Source organism: Carya illinoinensis, chromosome 7 (assembly GCF_018687715.1).
Source record: "Carya illinoinensis cultivar Pawnee chromosome 7, C.illinoinensisPawnee_v1, whole genome shotgun sequence".
Lineage (NCBI taxonomy): Eukaryota > Viridiplantae > Streptophyta > Magnoliopsida > Fagales > Juglandaceae > Carya > Carya illinoinensis.
The window spans coordinates 26,064,785-26,086,450 of NC_056758.1; the positions used below are offsets into that span (position 1 = coordinate 26,064,785).

The 21,666-nt window shown below is 36.2% G+C and overlaps 2 protein-coding genes and 1 long non-coding RNA gene across 7 annotated transcripts; 2 read left to right on the forward strand and 1 right to left on the reverse strand.

The window, feature by feature from the left end:
- The first annotated feature begins 2,669 nt into the window (after positions 1-2,669).
- Positions 2,670-5,369, forward strand: LOC122317019. The gene is made up of 3 exons (XR_006244359.1): positions 2,670-3,857; positions 4,206-4,266; positions 4,362-5,369. It is a non-coding gene; the product is annotated as an uncharacterized LOC122317019 (long non-coding RNA).
- A 7,946-nt stretch (positions 5,370-13,315) lies between these two features.
- Positions 13,316-17,506, forward strand: LOC122317364. 4 transcript variants are annotated; one of them, XM_043134421.1, is made up of 5 exons: positions 13,317-13,536; positions 13,609-13,683; positions 14,744-14,908; positions 15,577-16,191; positions 17,042-17,506. In XM_043134421.1, exons 3-5 carry the CDS (start codon positions 14,861-14,863, stop codon positions 17,249-17,251), a joined length of 873 nt encoding a protein of 290 aa, XP_042990355.1. In that variant the 5' UTR covers positions 13,317-13,536; positions 13,609-13,683; positions 14,744-14,860; the 3' UTR covers positions 17,252-17,506. The 4 variants fall into 4 exon arrangements, with proteins under 4 accessions (XP_042990357.1, XP_042990355.1, XP_042990356.1 ...); XM_043134423.1 differs by having other exon boundaries at positions 13,316-13,683; positions 15,583-16,191; XM_043134422.1 differs by having other exon boundaries at positions 13,317-13,760.
- A 348-nt stretch (positions 17,507-17,854) lies between these two features.
- LOC122315107 lies at positions 17,855-19,991 on the reverse strand. 2 transcript variants are annotated; one of them, XM_043130873.1, is made up of 6 exons: positions 19,780-19,991; positions 19,497-19,643; positions 19,276-19,398; positions 18,766-18,999; positions 18,455-18,619; positions 17,855-18,324 (listed from the first exon to the last, which is right to left on the reverse strand). In XM_043130873.1, exons 1-6 carry the CDS (start codon positions 19,825-19,827, stop codon positions 18,028-18,030), a joined length of 1,014 nt encoding a protein of 337 aa, XP_042986807.1. In that variant the 5' UTR covers positions 19,828-19,991; the 3' UTR covers positions 17,855-18,027. The 2 variants fall into 2 exon arrangements, with proteins under 2 accessions (XP_042986807.1, XP_042986808.1); XM_043130874.1 differs by having other exon boundaries at positions 19,727-19,985.
- Between the last annotated feature and the right edge of the window lie 1,675 nt (positions 19,992-21,666).

Consider the following 21,666-nt stretch of genomic DNA (forward strand, 5'->3'; position numbering starts at 1 on the left):
CTTGCAAAAATTTCATATTGCAGATATTACAAGTTCGCTCGAGCAGAGGCTTTTGGCCGCTCGAGCGAATTTAGGCAGATTCAAACGCTCGACTGCCGCTCGACAGGGAGCTCGAGCGGGTTGCTGAAAAACAAAAATCGCTCGAGCGGAGACATTGGCCGCTCGAGCGAAATCAGGCAGAGTCGAGCGCTCGACGTGTGTTCGATAGGATGCTCGAGCGAAATCAGACAGAGTCGAACGCTCGATGTGCGCTCGACACCCCGCTCAAGCGAACATCGTATTTTGACAGATTTAAGGTTTTCCGCCGTCACACCATATAAAAGCAATTTTTCACTCGAGGGCCGTGACTTTTGACTAGAGAACACTTCTTGGGACAGAAAAACATAGCTAGAGGGATTCAAATCATCTGTTTTGGAGAGGGAATTCCAATTAGTGCACGTACATTGGAATCATACACGAGCACGGACGGGAGAAAAGCGTTGAATCATTCCCTTAAGCTTTTGAAGACGATTTGCGGCTGCAAGGAGGATTTTTCAGTGTTTATTTTCTTCCAATCTTCTCAGAACAATTATGGTGAATTCGTTTATGTTGAATTCCATTTCTAGCATGAGCTAAATTTACTTTATTCTAGGAAAACGATGTAACCTATTTCCGAACTATGATTGTTTGTCTATGCTAATTTAATGCAATTCTCTCTTTGTTTATCTGATTTATTCTGAGTTTATTACTTCTAATTAACTGGCCATTGATTAGATGATAATTAATCTTGTGATTTGCTATCGAAAGAGGGAATCATAGGGTAGATCTTGGATATTTCAGCATAGGTAAGTATAGAGATCGAAAGACTTGTATGAACCTATGTAGTAATTAAATCTTTGGTTTTATTGCATTCTTGATTATTGAATTTGCATATTCTTGTGTGAATTGATAACCAAGAGTCAATTCCAATTGACTATCGAAAGAGACTTTTGGATGAATTAGAGATTTGCTAATAGACAAAAGAGATTTAAATTAAGTTAGCTGGATGAGAAAAGCATAGTGAAGAATTAGGTGAAATCGATTTCCTAGAAGTTTTCCTCCCCATTAAGTTGATCTTCGAACGTCAGTTTTATTTCCTTTGCATATTTCTCTTTGAGTCGATTTTAGTTTAAATTGCAACTAGAAAAATCTTAGTGATTCCTCTAGATAAAATCAAGTTTAGTATAATTTTGGTATTTGGCAAACGTAAGGTACCAATCCCTGAGGACGATACTCTTCTTATTACTTTACTATAAAATTACGATACTGTGCACTTGCAGTTTTGTACCGGTCAATTATCTTATGAGTCCACCATTCTATTTACAAATATTATTAGGTGAAGCAAAGAAAATGATAGTTGAACCTTCAGGTTTTACTGCCTTTATTGAGGAAAGAAAACTTGTTTGATATAAACTATGTATGGAAATTGAAAAGCAATGAATGTATACAGTTTAAGTCATAAATTTGGTTTTACTAAGGAAGCTGAAAAGCCAGTTTTACAGATAAGTTCAATCACAAAACCCTAATAAATCATCCAAGTTTGTCCATGCTTATTAACTGGAACTTGTTCCAAAACTACAAGTTCAAATTTTCAATCTCGAAACCCTAATAAATCACAATCCAAACATTCAATGACAATCGGATCCATCGCACACATGCACAATCAATTCTCCACAGCACAAAATTCACAATCCTATCCTCCATCTCCATTAATCTCATCTTCCATTTAATTCCATAAAAATATAAAATTAACAAACAGCATGAAAACCAGTTGTTGGTAGGTACTCTACTTTGATAAAGATATGCTATGAGGTTGTCACAAATGTAGTAAAGAGCGAAGATAATTCTATAGATATGACATAGAAGTTACAAGCAATAAATTTGGTTTACACAAAGTCAAAGCCACAACCGGCACTGGCTAATACTAGTATTAAGGGCATTGATATTGAAACTAAAAGTTTGAAGAAAGTATTGAACCCTCACATTGTTAGAGGTAAAGGGAGGCCCCATCGAAGAAGTGCTTATTTTTCTTTAGAAGTGTATATTGTTTTCTTACCATTACAAACTACTTGCAGGTGGACCGAGTGGCATTGCAGCTAAGACATTAGTTGATGGCACACAACAAGAGACATTAGTAGGTGGCACACAACAAAGTATTGTTGCACAGGTTCCAAATTAAAGCTTTTTGTTTGCTTTTTTGCATTCTATGCTTAATAATGCACATTTTACATGCTGCATATTTTTTTACCGTTCTCAACTACTAACAATGGGAGAACATCACTAGTGGCATTGTAGATGAGGCATTAGTGGGTGGGACACTGATGAAGTGCTTAAACTACATAATTAAGTTACTTAAGTGAATAAATTATTTAATAAAAAATGATTTAAGTACTTAATTATGTAGTAGATTATGATACTTAAATCAACTGATAAATTCTAATATTTTTGTGCTTAAAAAGAATTATAATGTAATTGTTTCACATCAAAATAAATATTTTAATTTTACTCTTCTTATATCATGTTTATATACTGCAGGGCAATTATTTTTTTAGAAAGAAATACTTGAGTTGCTGCATCCCTTTTGATTTAGAGAAATATTATAATAAAGGAACATTCTTGACAAGTTACAAACAAATGCAAAAGGAGCCGGCTGCAGAGGCTGTAGCAGAGGCACGCAAGCACGCAGAATAGACCTGCAGAGGATGCACAACAGAGCAACGCAGCTCATGGTCTCACGCTAGACTTCACTCAAAGCAGGGGCATTTCAGAATTTTCATAGAGTGCACGGAAAGAGGCAGACTATTTTACTTTTACTTGTTTTTAGTTTTTGGTCTAGGGTCGGTGGGGTCCCTCTCTCATTTTTCAGTAGTTCTTAGTTGTTCTTTCTTTTAGACCCTAGGCGGCGTCTAGCCTTTTAGTTTTACATTTTGTTTTTTTTTTTTTCGTTGAGGTTTAAAATCCAGACCTTAGTTGGCTGGTTTGCATTTTTGACTTGTTTTTAGTTGAGTTTTCTTTTTGGACGGACGGGAGTGAATCTCCCTCTAAGTTTTCATTTTTATTTTTTTCTTGTTCGATTTTTGTGGAGTTTTCATTCCTAACATTTCTTCTTTTCGTTCAGACCGTGAGGCGGCTTTTTTCATTTTTTTTCCACTTTGTTTTTTCGTTCAACGGTAGCAGAGTTCTTTTAGTTTTTATTTTTCGTTCAGACCGTGAGACGGCTGGCTTTGGAGTTTTTTTTACATATTTGGTTTTTATTCGTTTAGGCTTTTCATTCCAGACCTGGCGGCGTCACTCACTTGGCGTTTGTTTTATTTTATTTTTCCTGGTTTTACAGATTGTAAAGAGGGTAGACGGAACTCTCTCCCTCTCTGCTGGTTTTATTTTTTTCTTTCTTCTGGATTTATTTTCATACAACAATTTAAAATGTTAAAGTTTATCATTGTTGAACATTTTGCTAATTTAGAAATGATAGGTTAGATTTTTAGCTTGGGATTCAATTAGTAACCTATGACTGTTTTGGGGTGGATTTTCTTCAATATTATGTGATTTCAATTATTAACTTGTTAGATGATATTTCAGTTTACATCTAGAAAGGATTGAAGTTCTTTGTTCTTGGTTTAGATCAATTGTAGACGTAAATGCACAATTGATACTTGAACAAGTAACAAGACTTTGATGGCTTTCTTTCACTATCTTACAATTGTTATATAACTTGTCAAGTAATTTTATTAGATTAAGAATTGGGGTTCATTGCTATATTATCCGATCATGAATTCTAGGAATGGGAGCATGGTTGAGAGACAATAAAAAGAGAAGTAAATCCATCTCCAAATCAGTAGGTGAAAATTACATCCCAAGTGTTTGTTCTATTGTTTCTTACAAATTTAATTCATTTGTTACACACTTTCTCTAAGTCTCTTAGTTTTGGTAATTTTAAAATCATATATTTATTTTTATTTTTAGTTTAATTCAAGCTTGAACTTCCAAAACAGCCATTAATCATACTCTTAATTCAGTCCACACTTCCTTAGTAAATAGTCCACAATTTAGTTTAAGACTTTCTTCTCTTCAAAATTTCTTGTCACCATAAACGTCAATATTTTATCTTGTGATTATAAAAGGTTTGTTTAATTCCCATTGTCCCTGTGAATTCGATCTTGTGACTTACCCTTGTATTACTTTGACAGCTTCTACACTTGGAATACAAAATTATAAGCTGATCAGACACAACAAAGTGTTGTTGCACAGGTTCCAAACTAAGGCTTTTTTTGCTTTTTTTCCAAGCTTAAGAAATGCACTTTTTACATACTGCTTTTTCTTTTATCGTTCTCAACTACTTGCAGGTGGACGTATTAAGTTGCATTACAACTGAGACATTAGTGGGTGGCACACAACAATGTTGTGGACTTCACGAGGGATTGTTTTTCTAATCAAGCAGACTTCATTAAAATAAAAGACGATACATGTTGAGGAGGTGGGTTCCCCAACAAATACCCTAATAAAAACAACCACAGTGCAAAAGTGGTGAAAAAAAAGGGAAAAAAAAATAGATTTTGTGACCAATTTCTTAGTCTCTACCCAAGTCCTACAAAGAGAGTACCGTCTTAAAAGATGCTCTGAAGGTAAACCACCACTGGACGTAATGCAAGCTAGTGCACTGTAGTCCGTTGTCTTAAAATATTTTTTGTAGAGATCCTTAGTCCCTTTAACAAGATCATTGTTTAGGGAAAGCGATAACCTGGATATACCAACATCAGAAGAATAGATCAATGGTGGAGAAATACTCAAACCACACGCCTAGAGACGCAAATGAGAGCCATGCACTAATGGTATGGAGGTGGGGTCAGGTCGATCTGAATGATCAAATGGTGGAGAATCTGCTAGTGCAGCACATGTAGCAGACAGAACTAACAAAGGGCAGTGGCCCGTGAAGACCAAGCGAGGAAACAAGTTGTGCGTAAGGGACACATGCCAACATTTTGGGCGCGGTTCTGTGTTGTCCCAGTAGATCGGCAGCAGGGGAACAACATGGTGTGGCACGTGTCGATGTATTAATGAAGTCAAGGAATTCATGCAAGTCGATGTATTCATGTTGCCTGTGTACTCTACATGGATGTATTCATGTAACTCGATGTATTGTATATGGTATTTTGATATATGTTCAGAAAATATATATATATATATATATATATATATATATAATATGATGCTCAGGATGGAGGATGCCATATTGTGCTCATTCACGTAGATTTGTAAAAAACATGAATATTACAGGTCATCAGTTTGGTACGCAGTTGAACTACATTGAAACATTGAAAAACATAAATATTACAAGTCATTAGTTTGGTGCACAGTTGGACTACATTGACAAACATAAATATTACAGGTCATCAATTTGGTACATAGTTGAACCACATTCGAAGGTTACTCACTTAAGAAAGTACACATTCTACTTAATCTATAATTGCTCTTGATCCTAGCAAGAAACATGAGATTAAAATTGAAAGTCTCATACAAGTGGAGTAGCATTCGTGCTCATCCCAAACAATAAGAAGATTAGACTCCCTCTTTTGGATGTCCTCCTTTGTTTTTTGAATCTCTTTCCTCGCACCTTGGAATTCTTCCTCCCTCACATGGATCTCTTCCTCTCTCACACGGATTTCTTCCTCTCTCTTTCGGAGTTCTTCCTCTATGGCTATATTTGCCCATAGAAAGTACTTGCAGTATGGCCTTCCTTGTACCCAACAGTTTGTAGAATAAATCAGGATTAATGCAATTTTGATCAAACTGTAGGAAATTAGAACATGAAAAATGCCAATAGTTTTGACAAATAATTTGTAATTACCTGCTTATTGTAATTTGTAATTAGAATGTGAAACTGTCCAAAACCCTCAAAGAAACTGTCCAAAACAGCTACTTAAAACACTATCCAACACAACCAAAGATACACTCCAAAACCCTCAAATTCTAAACCAAAGAAACTGTCTCTTTTATAGTATTTACAAATTAATCTCTCCACTTGCATGCATTGATAAGTGCATGGAGTACAATATTAATTGTAAATCCCCACGTAAATATATGTATATATATAGGTTGTAATGTCCATTTCAGAAAATAAATAAATAAAAAGAAAAAGAAAGAAAAGACCAGCTAGATACTTTTTATTATTTTAGGCAGCAACTAAGCAGTTTTGAAGTCTTTGCTGTCTTTCTTTGTTTTAGGTGGTCACTAGGTACGCAATTACCATGCATGCATGATTGGGTCGATGCCATATATATGAACCACAAAATTTAATACCATCTTCTTCACCAATCATGGATATATATCCCATTCATTTGGTAAATAATTAATGGAGTAATCTCCTTTTTTTTTATCATTGCTAATTAAATGGAGAGAGAGAGAGAGAGAGAGAGAGAGAGAGAGAGAGAGAGAGAGAGAGAGAGAGAGAGAGAGAGAGAGAGAGAGAGATCATCATACAACACAAAACTATGTAGAAAATGTGCAAAAATATACAATACATTCATATGAGATCACTAGGAGCTACCCTTATACCTACAACTGTTAGCCATTTACTAAATCCTGCAACTAAAAACAGAGCTTACATACAAAAAAGAGAGAAAAAAAACTTTGATATGATTACAGATATGACTTACCAGGTCCATTCTCCTCACTGGACTCAAAGTAATTGAAGTCCAAGACATATGCCTAAAAATGGCGATCCTTCTCAATATCAGTACATAGTGCTTCAGCCATCTTGCAAGACATCAAAGCACCACGCTGAAATGAATTTACATAACTTAAACATTATTAGAAAATGCAAAAGCAATATTGCATGTATCACTACACATACCCTATGTATTGCCCAAGAAAACAACTTAGCTCCAACCTTATATTTCTATTCAAGGAAATTGTTTCAAAAATACTGGTATCGTTGCAGAATTCTGTAAAACTACCATGGTAGTCACTTAACAAAAATGGATCAATTGAAAGTTTTGAGGCACTTTTCAGAATATATATATACACCCAAAAGAAGTATAATTCCTTAGATTATTGTATGTCCATTCTTGGTAAAATAGATTTATTTGTTTACTATATGTAAAAACTTCATAGTTAATCATAAAATTCTGCTGAGTCACAGTTACAAACCAGTAGAAAAGTAATAATTAAAGAGAAGTGGTATGAATTGAAGAAAAAGGTGAAGAAAGTTTACATCTTTAATGTCAAAGCCCAGATAGCAAATATTCCTCACGCTACGAACATTTCCAGCACCATAATCAAGCAAAGTCACATCTGAAAAAAGAAAATAAGTACTAAATAGCAAAGGAAGACAAGCAGAGGAAGATAGAAATTCTCTCTGCTAGGGTTCGATCATCTAGGCTCACCACACATCAAGATGGCGAGGCTCGTGTGTTATGTGTGGATTTGGGTTGAAGGAACAAGTTCAGCAGCTAACGGTTTTAACAGAGATATAATACAGTGCTTTTTGGACATGGTTAAACGGTGTGTAGCAGGGGATGAAACTTAATGAAATGGTGCTCGGCGAAAGGAAGTCTTATTGTGCGAGTTGTTGGTTGCGTTTAATGAAACAATTCGTTTAATGAAACAATTCGTTTTGTGGTGTTGTGTTGAATAGGCCATTACGGCATCGTTTTCTGTCTTACAATTTACGGAAGCTTTTTACAAATGTTGAGTCTGTTAGTTCTGTTATTCTATAAATAGAGTTAGTCATGTATGCAGAGAATCATTGATCATTTTAGTTGGAAATTGATTTGTAAGGAGCTTGGAGATTGCTCGAAAATCTCTTCTGGAAAAGTATAGAAGCTTGTGGATCAACTCTGAGTTCTCTCTTTTCATGATTGAGTTTGTTCATGATTTTGAGTGACTGTGTTCTAAACATTTGTTCTAGCATATATCAGGATCTTGTTTGTAACAACAGTGTAGCATTGAGAAGGTACGTGACAATTGGTATCAGAGCAGTAGGCGATCCTTACAACAGAGAGTGTAATGGCAAACGGCACGCATGGAGCACTTAAAGGTTAGCAAGATACCTTTCAGAAACACCAAGAGATGGTACAAAAACAGCTTGAACATCATCAGCACACTATTACAGGAATAACAAAAATGTTAGATCAAGTTTCTGATATGTTGAGACCTGTTGTTGAAACTGTGAATGCTTTATCTCGAAATGATAGGGATGTGTCTAGAGATAGAAATCAATTCCCTAGGAATCATGAGGACAGAGGTGGTTTTCAAAAGAGTTTTAGGTTGGAAATTCCACATTTAAGTGGTACTGATCCTGCAAGATGGATCTTTAAGGCTAATCAATACTTTAATTGCTTTCAAGTACCATTTCATCAAAAATTAATGGTGGCATCACACCATATGGATGGTGAGGCATTGGTTTGGTACCAAAATGCCTTGGATTCTGGCTAATTTAATTCGTGGGAGACCTTAGTGGTGGCAATGCAAAGTAGATTTGAACCATCAGCATTTGATGATCCAATGAAGGCCTTGACAAGATTAAAACAGACCAATTTTGTTGGGTTGTATACCACACAATTTGAGGCATTGTCTAATAGGTTAAAAGGCTTATCCGAAATACATAAAATGAGATGTTTTGTTAGTGGTTTGAAAGATGACATAAGAATTCCTGTGAAAATGTTTAATCCTTTGAACTTAGGGGCTGCCTTTGGCTTGGCCAAGTTGCAGGAAGAGTATGTTTTATCTTCAAGGAAATCTTGGAGGTCCAATGGTCATTATGCTGATAAATGGCCAATTAATCAAGTTGGACTTAAAGATTTCACTGATGAAGGCAATAAGAATTTTCCTCCTTTGAAGAGGGTGAATTTCTTCTCAGATTGATGAGAAGAGGAGTAAAGGTTTATGCTTTCATTGTGAGGAGAAAAGGAACCTGAATCACATTTGTAAAAAAAAAAAAACCAAAGTGTATTTCATTCAAGCTGATTATGAGGAATTGGACAAATCTGATAGTGAAGACCCTCTCTGTATTAAGGATAACCAACCTGGTCCTACAAATGTTGATACTTTGGAAGTGTCTGTCAATGCCATTTATGGGTCTATCAGTGCAAATGCTATGAGATTGCATGGTTATGTAAGCTCTTATGCTGTTGAAATCCTAGTAGATTCTGGGAGCACAAATAATTTCGTAGATCCTTTAGTGGTCCAGGATGCTAAATTGGCTGTTCACAAAGACTCTAGTTTGCAAGTTAGAGTGGCCAATGGGAAAAAGCTTCTGAGTCAAGGTAGTGGGGTAGAGGTCTTTAAGATTCAAGGCTCAAGATTTTCTGTTGCCTTCCATATTTTAGCTTTGGGAGGATGTGATGTAGTCCTTGGGGTTCAATGGTTAAGAACTTTGGGCTCTATTACTTGGAACTTTGTAGATATGTCTATGCAATTTGAGTGGGGTGGCCAGATGGTGAGCTTGCAAGGCTTAACTTCTGCCAGTATACATATGATGTCTGGTGTTAAGGGCTTTAAGTCACAATTTGTGAATAAACAAGGCTGGTTTTTATAGTTAATGCCTATTGAGCAGCAACCTGTTGAAGTTTCAGTGGAAGGTCCAATGGCTGACTTACTTAAGGAATTCAGTGATGTATTTGCTGAACCTATTGGGCTGCCTCCAAGAAGAGCTTTTGATCATCCAATTAATCTCAAGGAAGGGGTTTCTCCTGTTTCAATAAGGCCATACAAGTACCCTCATTACCAGAAATCTAAGATTGAGAAGATTGTCCATGAATTGTTGCATTCTGGTATAGTCAGACCTAGCTAGAGTCCATTCTCTTCACCTGTGTCGTTGGTTAAGAAGGCTGATGGCACTTGACATATGTGCATAGATTATGGAGCCCTAAACCATGAAACCATAAAAGATAAATTTCCAATCCCTGTTATAGATGAATTACTTGATGAATTGTTTGGGGCTAGAATTTTTTCAAAGCTAGATTTAAGAGCTAGTTACCACCAGATTCGTGTGGGGGATGAAGATATTCCAAAAATAGCTTTTCAAACTCATGAGGTCCATTAGGAATTTCTAGTGATGCCATTTGGACTCCCTAATGCCCCTGTCACATTTCAGAATAATGAACCATATTTTCCAGCCTTTTTTAAGAAGGTTTGTTTTGTTTTTTTTCTTTTTTCTTTTTTTATGATATCCTCATATATAGTAAAATTGTAGCTGACCATTTGTTGCATGTAAAGACTATTTTGAGTACATTGAAACAACATACTCTTTATGCCAAGATGTCAAAGTGCAAGTTTGGTGTACCTGAGATTGAGTATTTGGGTCACATTATATTTGGGAAATGAGTACAAACAGACCCAACAAAGATTGCAGCTATGGTTAATTGGCCTGTTCCTAAGACCTTGAAGTCTTTGAGAGATCTTTTGGGATTGACAGGCTACTATAGGAAGTTCATTCGAGTGTATGGTTCTATAGCAACTCCTTTGACAGATTTATTGAAGAAAAATTCTTTTTGTTGAAGTGATACGGCTACTGTGGCATTTGAATTATTAAAAAGTGCTATTAGCAGTCCTCTTGTGTTAAGGTTGCCAGATTTCACTAAAGTTTTCACCAAAGTGTGATGCTTCTAGGGTGGGTCTTGGAGCAGTCTTGATGCAAGAGTCTCAACCAATAGCCTTTTATAGTAAAGCTTTGAAGGGAAAAGTTTTGCTATTATCAACCTATGAAAAATAGTTGTTGGCCTTGGTTTCTGTTGTTCAGAGATGGAGACCTTATCTATTGGGCCATCCTTTTAAAATCAAGACTGATCATCGGGCTTTAAAGTTCTTGGTAGAATAGAAAATTGGTACTGAGGCACAACACAAATGGGTGTCCAAGCTCATTGGTTATGATTTCCCAGTAGACTATAAAAAGGGCAAAGAGAATCTGGTTGCTGATGCTCTTTCAAGGAAGGATGAGGAAGAACAAGCTCTAATTGCTATGATTTCCTTTCCCACTCCTTTGTGGATTGAAGAACTTAAGAATAGTTATTCCTTGTGCCCTGAATATGTTGATTTGGTTCCTAAATTGCAACAAGGTCAACAAGGTCCAAAACATTTTTCTACTCAACAAGGGAAAGGGCAGACTGGTGATAGTTCCTTCTTCATCTATCTTCTCCAAGATATTGCAATATATCCATGACAATCCACAAGCTAGTCATGTGGGTTATCATAAGACACTTCAGAGGGCTTGAAGAGATTTTTGGTGGCCAGGTATGCGAAAAGATGTGAGGAAGTTGGTTAAGGAATGTGAAACTTGTTAAGTCAGTAAGAGTGAAAATGTGAAGTACCCTGGCCTCTTACAACCTTTACCAGTTCCTAACTCTCTTTGGCTGGATATATCCATGGATTTTATTGAAGGTTTATCCCTTTCTAATGGGTTTTCTGTAGTGTTGTCTGTGATGGACAAATTGACTAAATTTGCTCGTTTCTTTCCACTTTCACATCCCTACACAGCTATTAAGGTAGCTTATGTTTTTTTTATTTAATGGGGTCTTCAAATTGCATGGGTTGCCTCGATCAATAGTTTCATACAGAGATACAGTTTTCACTAGTTCTTTATGGAAACAGTTGTTTCACTTGCAAGGTGTTTCCTTGGATTTTACTTCTTCATACCATCCTCAATTTGATGGCCAGACATAAACCTTAAATAAAGGCTTGGAGGGATATTTGAGATGTTATTGCAGCCAACAACCAAAGCAGTGGACTTCATGGTTGGCTATGGCTAAGTGGTGTTACAACACTACTCTACACTCTTCCCTCAAAATGACTCCATTTGAAGCCCTTTATGGTTATGGTCCACATAAACTCCTTTCTTATGTGCCTGGCATTTCCTCGAATGATGTTGTTGATCAACAGTTAAAGACAAGGGATGAATTACTAGGTTTGTTGAGGGATAACATAGCACAAGCACAAGCACAACACAGGATGAAATTTTTGCTGATAAGGGCAAAATAGATAGATCTTTTCAGGTGGGTGATTGGGTCTTCTTAAGATTCCAGCCTTATAGGCAAAAGATAGTGGCTATGCACCATAACATGAAATTAGCTCCAAAGTTTTATGGCCCATTTCTAGTTCTGCAGAAAGTGGGGTTAGTGGCTTATAAACTTGATTTGCCATCATCTTTCAAGATCTATCCTGTCTTCCATGTGTCTTGCTTAAAAAAGAAGCTTGGGCAGCATATCATTCATTTACCCACCTTACCTCCAACTGATTCTAATGGCCAATTACAACCTGAGCCATGAGAGATCCTTGACAGAAGGATGCAGAAGAGGGGGGTAACCATGTTGTGACTGAGGTATTAGTGAGCTAGATGAGGGCTACTCCGAAAGATTCATCTTGGGAATGTTTGTGGAAATTGAGGCAGTTATATCCCTACTTGGTTGGGACTATCGTGTAGATGTGTAGATCTAGGTTGAAGGCCTTGTGGGCAAGTCCTTTAAAAGGGGGAGAATGTTATGTGTGGATTTGGGTTGAAGGAACAAGTTCAACAGGTAATGGTTTTAACAGACATATAATACGGTGAGTTTTGGATATGGTTAAACGGTGTGTAGCAGGGGATGAAACTTAATGAAACGGTGTGCAGCAAAAGGGAGTCTTGCCGTGCGAGTTGTTGATTGCATTTAATGAAACGATTCATTTTGTGGTGTTGTGTTGAATAAGCCATTACGGCATTGTTTTCTGTCTTACGATTTAGGGAAGCTTTTTACAAATGTTGAGTCTGTTAGTTCTATTATCTTCTTCTATAAATAGAGTTAGTCACATATGCAGAGGATCATTGATCGTTTTAGTTGGAAATTGATTTGTAAAGAGATTGGAGATTGCTCAAAAATCTCTTCTGAAAAAGTATAGAAGCTTGGGGTTCAACTCTGAGTTCTCTCTTTTCGTGATTGAGTTTGTTCATGATTTTGAGTGACTATGTTCTAAACATTTATTCTAGCATATATGAGGATCTTGTTTGTAACAACAGTGTAGCATTGAGAAGGTACGAGCCATCGTGACACTGTTTCTCAAGGCTCAAGGCTTCTCTATGCATGGCTCAAGGTTCCTCCACCACCATTTTGCTCTGCTAGGGTTCGATATGAGGAAAGACGGTTTTCCCCCAACACACCGTTTTCCTCTCAATTCACCATATTTTCCTCTCAAAGCAAAACGGTTCGTTTCATCACATAAAGGCAATACAAACACCAGGTACAATGGGTTTTAATGAAACGAACCGTTTCATGCGCGTGGTCTGGGTTCCCCCGCGGGGGAGTGGGATTGGATGAATTTTTCAAAAAAATCAAAAACTAAGCACACACGACCCTGCCTTGACCCGTCTCCTTCTCTCCCAAAATCTTGATGCGACAGTCCACTCCCTTCTCAGTCTCTCCTTCATCTCGATGCCCTTCCCACTTCTTACCCTAATCCCAATGCGACAGTCCCTCCCTCCTCTTCCCTCTTAGTCGTGGATTCATTTGCATTCGGTTCTATTCGTTGTTGCTTCCTCCTCACCAGTTTATTGTAAGATCTTTGCTCGGGGAGTCCTCTCTCTCTCTCTCTCTCAGTTTGTGTAATATCTTTGATTGACCTCAGGTTCCTGTAGACTTCACTAAGACGATTCAGATCTTGAATAGCCGCCAGATGCATCGTTAATGTAAATGCACATAGGTACATTCTTCCTCTGCGTTGTAACGCTTACTGCATCAAAAGTCCCTTTCATTGGCGATCCTAAGATGCTTAGGCTTGTGAGTTTGCTCTGAATCTTCTCTTTACAGTGATTACATTGGCTCGAGAACAGTTGGGCATTTGCTTTGTTACACAGATGAAATGAGATAAGATCAGACGACATAAGATGTTTTAAATAGTAATAAATAAAATATTGTTATAATATAATTTTTGAATATTAATTTTGTATTGGAATTTGAAAAAGTTAGATTGTTTATTATATTTTATATTGGGATTTGAAAAATGTGTAATGATGAGTTGAGATGAGATGAGATGAGATTTTTGGTTTTGGCTAACCAAACAAAGCCAATTTATTGTCTTGTTTTAGGTTTGATCTTAAAGTTAGCTACTATTTTATTAATGAAATTTTTGCTGGATGCCCGCTACCACATAGGTACGTTTTAATGAGTTGTGTAATTATGAAGAATTTCTCATTTGAAGAAAACAAATAAATGTTAAAGCCTGTGCTCAACTTGCTTTTGTACTTAGTTTTTCTAACTACCAAAATGAAAGGAAAAAAAAAAAAAATTCTCTTCTATCTTTGGATTTACATATCTTGGATTGGTAGTTGATTTTTATGGTTTTCCCAATGGATACTCCTATGAACAACTGGCATTAAGTTGATTACCTAGGCTTGGCTTTGGTGGTATCACGATTCACAGCAGAATTGGATTAGGGTAGTTTGTAGCTTTGGAAATTTTTATAACATAAGAGAAGTAGGAAGAAGCATGAAAAATGGTGTCATGCCTCTATTTAATTTGTGGATTTCCTTGAGCCATATGTATTTTGCATTTTGAGCTATTGGGTCTGTGCACGAGTGGAAGGGGGAGGTAGGAGCTGCATTTCCCACCAATGATAATACCATTTGAATATACGTAAAATTAGAAAACAACCTTACAGTTCTTTGCTTTTAATTCCAATTTAGACTTTTTACACTCCATGAATTACGACTTTACTATATGTTTTGCAGCTTATTTCTACTATGCATATTGTTGGTTGACAGATTTAGATTTAGAATCAGAGATTACCATACTGCAACTATAGACGGAGAGAAAGTACTTGTCAAGAGAAAAGCTGAATTGTTAAGGAAGGAGGAAGAGCTTCAAAGCTGCAAAGGAGAATGGGTAAGAAACCCAAAGCTGCAAAGAATCAAGAAAAGGAACCCATGGTATGAAACCAGTTTTCTGTTCTTTATAATTATATTTGATATTTCTGTGCAGCTTATAAAGGATCTTTAGAGAAGGAAAAAAAAAAAAAAAGGTAGGTGTTCCCAATTGCATTGGTGATATGCATGACAGCAGACATGTTTTGGCAAAACCAAAATAGTTTCTTTTCCCCCCTTTGTTCATTGTTTTTTATATTTCATCTTATGTATGGATTGTAGCTTTGGGGTATAATTTTTGTTTGGTTCCCTCCCCAACGACAAAAGTTGTGCTGTTTGGTGGGTGTTTTTTTTCTTTTTTTCTTTTTTTAACATTGTAAGCTTGAGTTTGATCTTTTATCTTTCTGGAAAGCATGGTTAGCTTTGAGTTTTATTTGCACTTACCGGTTAACCTTCCATCATGTTAGGATGTTGTTAGTGGTTAAAACTCGCTATTTCCCTTGAACTTGGGTTTTTGGAACCTGTGGTAGTTTATGATCCTGCAGTGATACCATTATGGATCACTTGTCCGAAAAACCTAAGACAATGGTAATCAATGAAATTCATCACTTAAACAGTATTCTAATATATCACTGTTGCTGTCACCTGTCATATAAGCAGCTATTATTATCTGGGAAGTTGGAGAACATGGATTGTGGAATTTTTCTTCACCTTCTAATTAGTGTTTATGCTAGTGTAAGCCTGAACGTACAAGTCCACCTCAGGAGAGAGTGACTTTGCAGCCTGGAAAAATAAATCCTTCCCCAGAGAGAGTGGGATCACAGCCCAATAGAGGAAATCCTTCCCCAGCCAGTATGGAAATACAGTCTGAAAGCAGCATCCCTTCCTTGGGGAGGGTGAAGACACAGCCTAAACAGCAAGCAGATCTTTCCAAACAATCAAATCCAAATAAAAGAGTGAAATTCTATGCTAGTGTTGTCAGGCGATCTGAACGTATCCGAAATGCAGTTATGCCTGCTCAGAACCTGGACATTGAGCCTATTGTTGAAGAGATAATTCTAAGTGAAAGTGAGAAGGAAGATGACCCCCCTACTCAGACTCAGAGGGAGCAAAATCAGCCTGAGCCAACAACCTTTGATGAAAAGGACTTGGAAGAAAAGGTTGAATATATCTTACAACAATTGGAAGCACAAGAAAAGGCCATGGAAGCATTAAAGTCTGAGTCATCTAAGGCAGATTTTTCATACAAAAAATTGTATATAGACTCCCAAAAAAAGGTTGAATCCTTGAGTGAAGAAAATAAACAACTTTCCATGAAGCTGGAAATTGCTCTTGGAAAACTTGAAGCAGTAAGTCTCACTGATCCTCTTAAATATCATTTGTTTTTCAATGATTTATACAACTATGCTGCTCTATCTTCAGTCATTGCTATAAAACTTGTTCTACAATTGCTGAAATTGGTGTACACGGTTACTTTTATGTGGATATAAACCTAAAAGAGTGGCCAGTTACCATCACCATATAATGCATTTAATTTCTTTACAAGGTTAAAAGGAGAACTGTTTACTTTTTTTTTTTTCCTTGCTTGAAACTTTTTTTATTGTTATGATTGTGAGCACTATTAGAGTGATCCTGTAGAATGAGTTAATGTAAATCTTGCATACAGACATCTATAAAAATGTATTGTTAGTAGTATATTTTTCATTCATTCTTTTCTACACATGTTGCTATGGGCTGTGCCTGTCAGACCCACCGATTTTTAGGGATGTAGATTGCCTTGAGATCTAATAACTCCATTTGTGGAAAGTTAGGGTATACAGAAGAGAGGACCAATTAGCTTGGAATATGGGTTCGTGAGTATTAATTTAGATCATTCAGGGTTAGTAACACTTTTGATGAAAGATCTATTTTCTAAATAAAATTTTCAGGTGCTCTTTTAATTTTGGGTTTTTAAGAACCTTGGATAATTGACAATTGACAAAAGATTTACATTTTCCACTTGAAAGATAATCTGTTTCTTTATGGTAAGGGATGACAATTTGTCTCGGTCATTTCTTTATGTAATGGACAACAATAACTGGCAACTTGTTAAGTTCATCATCATGGTGAATGGTACTTATATCAGCTTTAAAAGGTTTCACATATGCTAATGATTTGACCCTTTTTCATCTTTCTCGTCTTTGTTTTCTTCTATTCTAGTATGAGAACGGAAATCGAGTTTTCTCTGAAGTGTTGGAGAAATTGAAGGATTTCATCTTGGTCTCGAATCTGACAAAAGCTACTGAGACTGCGTTTAATGCATCATCTCAGGCATTACGCAGTACCTTCTGTGCAGATGATGATGCTCTTGGATCTGGAAGTCGTGCAGTAAAGAGAAATAAAACTACCTCCCAAAATGAAAAGAACTGAAACTCATCACATAGTCTAGGTGTTTTGCCAAATATTTTTAGCGTACTTTTGTCTGAATCTAGGGCGGTCTTGTTTGGTTAAAAAGTAGAGATGATGACTCGGGTGGTGGTACTAGATTGCTTTGAGCTTGACCCGCAAGTGCTTTTGATGTTTAACTTCTTTGGAGAACATTTTGTTGGGTACTTCTAGATACAGTGGACAATGTCATTCCAAGATATGATATGCTTTTGATGTTATTAATTTGTTTCACTGTAACTCTCCCACCTCTAAGCTATACAAAACTACATATATATATACTGGCTCAAAACTTGATAATATTTGTTGGGATGGTGCTAGCGGGCCACCCAGCAGTTACTGTTGGGCATATTGCTAGTGTATTTCAAAATTTTTTTTTTTTCAATATTTTTTTAACGTCTTTCACCATTAATAGTCACGTCTTTATTTAATTATTTAAGTAAAAAAAATTAAAATGCTCAAGTGGTAATTTGAGTGTTAAACTTTGAGGAGCTTCACTAGCATTTTCCTATTTGTTGGGAGGATTAGCCCAAATTAGCAGTTTTGAGGGTTTATGATGCTATGGTTGGAGAAGAATACAACTGATACTGTAACCAAATCATTGTTTTATTACGTGAATGAAACCCTACAAGAATAAATAGTTTGCCTCATTGTCGACAAGGAATCCAAAATGTACATTTGAAATAAAACACAATTCCAAATGCAGTTGACATGATAAGTTATATAGCACACTAGCTTCTCAAAACTGAAGCTCTACCCTCCTACTGCTCGTCATGATAGCGCTCATCGAGAGAGGTGCAGAAGCTAAAAGGATGAGCTTGAGGTGTTTGAAAAACTTCACAATTAGCATCATCTGCCTCAGGTATGGGCGGTGGTGGAGACGAGAAGTCTAAGCACATTCCCTGTATAAATTGTTCATAAGATGCTGAGAGATCTTGGGAGGTGATTTGGTGGTACTCCACAAGTTGGTGAAGGCACTGGTTTTCCCTCACTAAATTGGCATTTTCATTAGCTAATCTGGATTTTTCCGCCAGCAATGCCTCCAATTGAAGCCTCACCTGTGTGCCGGCCACATTTTACAAGGTTAACAACGCCCGCATGGCTTCTCTAGTTCTTTTAACTTATTTCTAGCACAGTAAATATACAAATGTTTGAGGGAGAAAATGAAAGGATAAAAGACCCCATTACCAGATCATCTTCCTCTGGTCTTATCCCTTTAGCAAAACCATCACGGAGCCTCCTGTTCTCTTCCTCGAGCAGCGCGCATCGCTCTTGCATAAAACATAAGTCTGACTTTATTGACTTGAGTTCTCTTGCAAGCGAAGCCGCTTTTGTTGCCATTGAAACTGCGAGCTGTTAACGACAAACAATTACATATCAAACAATATTGATAAGCTTAGTTGTTTTGCTCAGAGAAGGAAAAAGTATAAAAGATAAAAGATAAGCTTGGTAGGTTTAAGAATGGCATTTTAAGAGAAGAAGAGACTGTGTGAGCCTACATTTTTTGCTCTGTTTAGCTTCCCATCTTTTAGGGTTTGCTCATCATTTGCCTTCTGAGATTCATCTTCTTTATCCTCTGAAGCATGACTTTGATCAAACTTCCTTTTCAATCCTTTCTTGAGCTCTGTTTCCTTTTGTTCCTTTTCTGAATCGTCTTCTTTACCATCTGACTTGTTCAGATTGCTTTGAAATATTTCAGTCAATGTGGGTGGTTTGGTTAGATCTCTTGCTCCCTGTAAATAGAGAGAGCTGAATTTGTTAGTTAAGCCCAAGACAAACTTCGTCCATATAATTAGTTTCAAACTTACAGAATTCTGCCCGTTTCCGACACTGATCTGAGTACCTTTTCACTGTGTATAACCATGCCAAAAGGGACAAACATCCCTTTCACTTGTATCTTTGTGCTAGGAACTTTTGATCATTGATTTCTATGCGATATCAAACAATTGAACCAAATTCCAGAACGCAAAGACCCTTTTTATTTATAAATCCCAAGAGACTTGATATACCTGAAGTGCATTGTCTAGATTGTTAGATAGCAGGGAGAGAGTGTTGGCAACGGAATCAAACCCTCGCATCAGAAGCAAAGAGTCTTCCTTCATTCGCTTAGCTCGGTCCGATCCTCTGGAAATCTGAAAAAATAAGGAGTAATAGAGAAAACACCATAATCCATCAATGCAACTCTCAACCGGCATAGAAGTCAATCCAAGTGCTGAACAGAAGCACTCACCGATTGGGTGGATACAGAGGGTTCGCTCGGGATTCTGCTTTGACGATGCTCAAGAAGGGTGTCGATCCTGCTGCGTAGTGCGCTCCAGAAGCGCTTGTCCGAGGAGGGGCTGAACGCAGGAGACGAACCCATGAAGCTTGTGCCCTCCTGTAATCAAATTCAAGAAATTTGTATCACGTAGAACAGGGGAAGAATTCTTCAAATAGAGAGAGAGAGACAATAAAACCCACCACGGAAAGATGAAGAGACAGAGAGAAAAAGAAGGAGACAAGAAGAAAAAGACCTGGTTGAGATGAGCAGGTGACGGAGTATCATCCACTGAGGCTGCCATGAGAGAGAGAGAGAGAGAGAGAGAGAGAGAGAGAGAGAGAGAGGAATAACGGCTAGTTGGTAAAGGAGCTTTAGGGGGAAGATGGAATTTTAAAAGAAAGAGGGATCTGCTGTTTGGGCCAACGTTCAAAAATCTGAGTGCAATTAAATAATGTTAGTAGGAGAGGGGGAGTAGGAGTTGGGCGTATGAAGTGTCTGCTACCGCTCCTTTATGAGCAGTAAAAGTTGGTTTGCTTTTGAAGGCGCCGAGTGGGGACGCATCCCCATTTTTCCATACATCTACAGCTTTCTCTTTCAAGTCATTTTTCAACTTGCTTCATATTTAAATTGAAATTATGCCTAATAAATATCTTGACATATTTATTAAAGTTGTCTTGTTCAAAGAAAAATGCTAACTGTATTTAAAAAGAAATTTACTTCTCCACGTGTCGTTATTGATATACTAAAATTTATAAAATTTAAAATTTAAAATTTAAATTTAAAAAAAATTAATAAAATGAATATTATACGTAAAATTGTAATTATATATAACACTATTCTAACAATTATTTTGTTAGAGACCGAGAAGAGTTAGGATTTAATGAATTATAAGTGATAAAATATTATGAGTTTTTTTTATTATTATTATTTACATAAAAAATAGCCAGAATTGGGTTTGGTTTGAATCTATGGGTTGGTGTGGGGCATAACACGTAAATTGATGCAATTCAAATAAGAGTTTTGCTATATACAAATAAAGTCGCGTATTAATCTGTGTATCAATACTAATTTCTTCATATTTAAAATTTAAATTAGCATTGTTTTTAATAAAATTTACTTTTTAACTAATCACATTAGATTGATACATATATTAATATATAATTATACTTGCAACTAGATTTTTTCTTCAAATAATGAGTATTACTTGATCAAAATGTCAGGTTCCGCAAGCTTTGCAATTGGGGTATGGACACTTTGCCCAGATCCAGAATATGCAAGAATCTTAAATTGACCAAAGGCCATCTCCACCTGCATTTTAGCTGAGTTTAAAGTAGCACTCACGTTTGTCTTTGAATCTGGAAATTACGACAAAATGGAGGAGTTACCCAAGTCAACAGATTATCACAATACTGATCTTTGTAACAGTACTAAGAGAGAGATTGTTATAAACAGGCACTGCACTTGAAAACAATGAGAACTACGTGTATGTTGAACAATATCTGTCGTTACGATATCTAACTAATTGAGCTTGTCGTCGGTTCGAAGATGGCATTTATCAATTGAGAAATTATATTTATAGTTTTAGAGTAGGTAAGTATTACGCATCTTTTTTTAGAAAAGTAAATAAATTTAATATTTACATAAAAAATTATTGTTTTAAAGATAAAACTTACCTTTTTTTAAAGAGTGTATAAGTCTAAGATTTTATCTAGTATTAATTCAAAAATAAAGATTCGGCCTTGTTTGGATAAAGAATTAATCTCAACTCATCTTATCTTTATCATTACAACTTTTCTAAATTTTCAAACAAAATATAATAATAACCAATTCAACTTTTTCAAATCTCAAGATAAAAATTATATTATAATAATATTTTATTCAATTTTCAACTCACATCTCATCTCAATTCAACTCAACTCACTATTTAAACTTCTCCAAAGTATTCATAAAGATGACCAGCAAGTTAGTAAATTAAATAGAAGGATGATGTTGCTCATAGTCTTTTCAATAATATATTCATGAGCCAGCTTTGACCTTTTTTTTCATATTGTATAAGTTAAATTATTTTCAGAAATGTTTTAGCTATAAATAGATTTAATAAAAACAAATTTATGAATTGATGTGGTACGTTATATTATAA

What these genes read in the sequence shown, in the direction of transcription:
- LOC122317364 (XM_043134422.1), top strand. Translation starts at nt 14,861, where the DNA reads ATGGGTAAGAAACCCAAAGCTGCAAAGAATCAAGAAAAGGAACCCATG. An exon ending in ATCAAGAAAAGGAACCCATG is followed by an intron (nt 14,909 to 15,576) that starts GTATGAAACCAG and finishes TGTTTATGCTAG; the next exon opens with TGTAAGCCTGAACGTACAAG. An exon ending in CTCTTGGAAAACTTGAAGCA is followed by an intron (nt 16,192 to 17,041) that starts GTAAGTCTCACT and finishes CTTCTATTCTAG; the next exon opens with TATGAGAACGGAAATCGAGT.
- LOC122315107 (XM_043130873.1), bottom strand. Translation starts at nt 19,827, where the DNA reads ATGGCAGCCTCAGTGGATGATACTCCGTCACCTGCTCATCTCAACCAG. An exon ending in AGCTAAACAGAGCAAAAAAT is followed by an intron (nt 18,620 to 18,765) that starts GTAGGCTCACAC and finishes TGTCGTTAACAG; the next exon opens with CTCGCAGTTTCAATGGCAAC. An exon ending in GACCAGAGGAAGATGATCTG is followed by an intron (nt 18,325 to 18,454) that starts GTAATGGGGTCT and finishes GCCGGCACACAG; the next exon opens with GTGAGGCTTCAATTGGAGGC.